The sequence below is a fragment of the Ceratina calcarata genome, unplaced genomic scaffold (genome assembly GCF_001652005.2).
Source record: "Ceratina calcarata isolate Rehan_Ccalc_2016 unplaced genomic scaffold, ASM165200v1 scaffold3729, whole genome shotgun sequence".
NCBI lineage: Eukaryota > Metazoa > Arthropoda > Insecta > Hymenoptera > Apidae > Ceratina > Ceratina calcarata.
In genome coordinates this window covers 1-5,240 of record NW_017160439.1, presented here as the reverse complement: position 1 = coordinate 5,240, position 5,240 = coordinate 1, and the positions used below count along the sequence as shown (strand labels likewise).

The 5,240-nt window shown below is 39.4% G+C and overlaps 1 protein-coding gene across 1 annotated transcript; it reads left to right on the top strand.

Moving 5' to 3' along the window:
- Nucleotides 1–396: 396 nt before the first annotated feature.
- Nucleotides 397–2,007, top strand: LOC108625850 (uncharacterized). Its single transcript, XM_018026170.1, has one exon. The coding sequence runs from the start codon at nt 397–399 to the stop codon at nt 2,005–2,007; it is 1,611 nt and encodes a 536-aa protein (XP_017881659.1).
- Nucleotides 2,008–5,240: the final 3,233 nt, after the last annotated feature.

Here is a 5,240-nt window from a genome sequence, read left to right as displayed (position 1 = left end):
TAATTTTGGTCCTTCGAGCCTGATAAGCGACCGACAGGAGCGTCGCTGTCCATCATATCTGACGTGATAACGAAGAAATCGGAGCGGCTGAGCGAGAAACATTGCTGCCCATCCGACATCAAATCAGCTGGAGCTCGCGATCGAGGAAGCATCATGACCCACACATCGACATCTAACTGGACCTGGTGAACGAGAGAAGTGTCCCAAGCTGCTATCGACTGCACGAACGGACGCAACGATCGAGAGAATCGTCATTATCCAGATCAACGTAAACGGGAGAGCAATCAACGAAGCGTTGCATCCACACTCATCATCGTCAACGAACGTAAGTCAGCTCTTAAACTGCTTGTTAAGCTCGCTAATCAAATCATATTCCTAACATAAATCACATCCACAATGGCTAACATCGATCAAAAACTTCTAACATCCCGGCATCGAATTTTAGAACGAATTAAAAGCTTCAAAGAATTCTTAGACGCATACGACACCAATCCGAATTCGTTAATTTTAAAATTGAGACATAAGCAAATAATCACAGATTATGAAGAACACGAGAAGGTTCAAAATAGCATAGAAGCAAAAACTGATGCAGGAAACGTAGCTGCCGAAATAGCAGAAAGAATCAAAATCGAGAACGAAAAATATATATTATTGGCAAGGGTGCTAGAAATATTAGACAAGGTAGCTCTAGTTACGGTAGATGGTTCAAGCAATATTTCAAACAATCATGACAATAGTGAAACACACGGCGCAACATCACCCGCATTCAATCAAGTCGACACTCCAGGAATTCATATCAATTTACCTAAGCTCGACTTGCCTAAATTCAGCGGTTCGTATGAGGCATGGCCAGGTTTCGCGGATTCCTTTTGTTCGGCTATACACAATATGCCGCGTTTCAGCGACGCGCAAAAATTAATCTATTTGCGATCATGTTTGACCGGAAATTCCGCGGATAAAATCGAATCCTTACAAAGTACCGATGCAAACTATACGGTAGCGTGGGATTTACTCGAAAAATCCTATAACGATCCAAACGCATTATTAATTAAACATGTGAAAGCGTTTTTTGAGTTCCCCACGTGTAACAAAGCATCGTCTCGATCTATTGGTGATATTTCGGATTCAGCAAGAAAGCATTATCGCGCATTAGAAGCATTACAAAAACCATTTTTAGAGATCTTTCCAATTTATGCAGTAATATCAAAGCTTGATGATGAAACACGTCTTAAATGGAAGGAAACTCTTTGCAATAATACCATTCCCACAATAGAAAATCTGCTCGAATTTTTACACAATCGTCAAAGAGTCTTAGAGGATACTAAGCCGCAAAGAACAGACAAATCCTACAACTCGTCTAATTTTACATCTTCACTAAACAAATCGCGACCTCAAAAATCTTACTCAGCTCAAATAAACGTTAAACCACCTTATTGCTGTTTATGCAAATCGGATCATTACACCCAGAATTGCGAGAAAATCGTCAATGCTACCATGGATGAGCGCGAGAGAATAGTAAAGGAGTACAAGTTATGCTTAAATTGCTTACGCGCTAATCATGAAATACAAGATTGCAAATCTAAGGGCTGTAAAAGATGTAATAAACGCCATCATACTTTGTTGCATAAGGACTTACCCAACAATCCATCAATTAATTCTCAAGCGAACAGTCTAAAATCTAATATTGCGTGTTTATATTCTAGTTATTCGAGTCAAATTCTCTTAGCGACAGCACAAATAGATTTCTTAGATCGCGACGGAAACCCGCACTCTGCTCGAGTTCTTTTAGATTCTTGCTCTCAGGCAAACTTTATAACGAAAAATTTAGCTGACAAACTGAAGTTGCCTCGGTACGATATCAACGTGTCTGTGTCTGGCATAAACGACACTGTCATGCATTACAGGAATATGATAAACGCCAAATTTAAATCTAGAGTCCATGATTACTCCAACGAATTAGAATTCCTTGTTCGCGACAGATTTCCTGATGTTGTTCCCGCATATTAAGCTAAGCGAGAATCGTTACACATACCCATTGACAAACCACTAGCGGACCCAGATTTCTGTAATCCGAGCACAGTAGACGGTATAATCTGAACCGAGATTTATCTCAAATTATTGCGTCCTGGACAACTAACAATAAACGATCGCGGCGCAATAATGCAAAATACGGTCTTCGGTTGGATCATTGCTGGAAGAATTTCGACGAACGTTGCAAACGATAAGCTAATATGCAAGTTCACATCGATTGAGACGCTCAACCATAATTTAACTAAATTCTGTGAAATTGAAGAGCTTCCAAGAGAAAAATACTTATCAAGAGAGGAGCAGGCTTGTGAAGAACATTTCGTAAAAAACACTAATCGTGAATCAGATTCCGGTAGATATATCGTGAGTTTACCATTTAACGAGAATAAACACAAACTAGGCGACTCATATAACACGGCATTGAAACAATTCTACTCTCTCGAACGATCTTTTGACAAAAGTTCGGATTTGAAACAACAATATACACAATTTATGGATGAATATGAAAACTTAGGGCATATGACCGAATTAAAACATTTCGATACCGACGGATTTTTTATGCCTCATCACGCGGTATTCGAACTTACTAGTCTAACGACAAAAACACGCGTTGTATTTAACGCTTCTAGCAAAACTTCTAGTAATCTTTCACTCAATGACGTTTTAATGACCGGACCCGTGATACAAGACGATTTATTATCTATAATCCTGCGTTTTCGTCTACACTCCTTTGTACTGACTGCGGACATAGCTAAGATGTATCGGCAAGTTTTCATTCATCCAGACGAACGTAAATATCAAAAAATAGTATGGCGTAAAAACAAGAACGAACCAATCAAAATCTACAAACTGAACACCGTGACGTATGGAACTACACCAGCTTCGTTTTTGGCTACTCGCGTCTTGCAACAACTAGCAGATGATGAGGTTGAGAGTTTTCCCCGTGCCGCGTATATATTTAAAAACGATTTTTATATGGACGATCTACTTACCGGGTCACAGTCATTTGATGAAGCTAAAACATTACGCAACGAATTGATCAATCTCGCAAATAAAGGCGGTTTTTGTCTACGACAATGGGCATCTAACGTACCAGAACTTATTAACGATTTATCAGAAGACAACAAAAATGAACATGTCAGTCTGAATCTGGAGGAGACAATCCGAACATTAGGACTAGTTTGGAACCCCAAGCACGATAAAATCATGTACACAATTAAGAACGAAGAAGAGAGTGAGAAAATAACTAAGCGAACGATCCTGTCACAAATAGCCAGATTATTCGATCCATTGGGCCTGCTAGGACCCGTAATCATAGTAGCTAAAATACTCATGCAAAAACTGTGGCAATTAAAAATCGATTGAGACGAGGTTCTCACTGCCAATATAAGCAATGCTTGGCAAAATTATAAAAATGATTTACCGTTAATACGCGATTTCAATGTTAATCGTAAAGTTACTATAGACCTCTATCATAACGTCGAGATTCATGGTTTCTCCGATGCAAGCGAAAAGGCATACGGTGCTTGTATTTTTATAAGATCCACGAATTCTAATGGTCAAATATATGTACAACTTCTATGCGCCAAATCGAAAATTGCCCCTTTAAAATCCGTATCACTGCCACGATTAGAATTATGCGCTGCGCTCTTATAAACTAAATTACATGCTACAGTAAAAGCAGCCTTACGTAATATAAAAGTCACCAAGACTACTTTTTGGTCAGACTCTATGATAACGCTACATTGGTTGAATACACCACCCCATAAATTCAAAACCTTTGTTAGCAATCGTGTCGCCGAAATTCAAAGGTGTAGCTCGCCTGAACAATGGCGTCACGTACCATCAGAAAGTAATCCCGCGGATCTAATTTCTCGTGGACTAAAGCCACGTGAATTCCTCGACCATCAACTATGGCAAAATGGTCCCGCTTGGTTAATACTGAACGAAAGCATGTGGCCAAAAACAACATTACAATTTATCGATATCCCAGAAATCAAACCTTTAACCAGTTTTGAAGCAATCGTACAGAAAAACGATATTTTCGAGCGTTATTCATCTCTCAATAAGTTAAAGCGTATCGTAGCTTATTGTTATAGATACACAAACAATTGTCGCAAGCCTACAAACAGACAAACGGGCTTGCTCACCGCATACGAAATACGTAAATCACTAGACCATATCATTCAAGTGGTGCAATGTGAGAGTTTCTATAAAGAAATTCACACATTATCTAAAAATCAAAGCTCGACTGGTAACTTATCATCACTTTCTCCCTTTATCGATGCTGACAAAATTTTACGCGTAGGCGGACGTATCAGACACTCTAACATTCCTTATGAACAAAAACATCAAGCATTGCTACCGAAAAATCATCATATAACAGATTTAATTATAAGAGAAATTCATATCCAAATAAAGCGGGTGCTCAAACAACGCTTAATCTTATCCGCGAACAATATTGGATAATTGATGGTCGACAATATGTGAGGAAAATCTTGCACAAATGCGTGAAATGTCGAAGAGCAAGGCCTATTACGCCTCAATATATCATGGGAAATTTACCCAAAGATCGCGTCGAATTTTCACGTCCCTTTCTGAAAACTGGAGTCGACTTTTGCGGACCTTTTTTTATTAAGGAAAAACGCGTACGTAATCGTAACAGAATTAAGATCTATGTCGCTATATTCGTGTGCCTATCTACCAAGGCCGTTCATATAGAGATGGTAGAAGACCTGTCTACACAAGCCTTTCTAGCAGCTGTAAGACGATTCTTTGCACGTAGAGGTAAAGCTACGGACCTGTACTCTGATAACGCTACTAACTTTGTCCGTGCTAAAAGAGAAATCGATGAGCTTCACAAGTTAATAATGTCTGACGAACCATCGAAAATAATCTTTTCTACATTAGCAAGTCAGAATATTAACTGGCATTTCATTCCGCCCCGATCTCCGCATTTTTGAGGACTATGGGAGGCGGCCGTGAAATCTTGCAAACATCACCTCATTCGCGTAGTGGGAACCACATTACTTAGCATTGAAGCTTTTTTAACCTATTTAGTTGAAATAGAAGCGATCTTAAATTCGAGACCCATCCTACTCTTGTCCTAAGACCCCAACGACCAAAGGTCATTTAACCCCAGGTCATTTCCTGATTCGCGAGCCTCTAACAAGTATGCCTGATCATGACCTACGCGAACTAGCACCTACCAG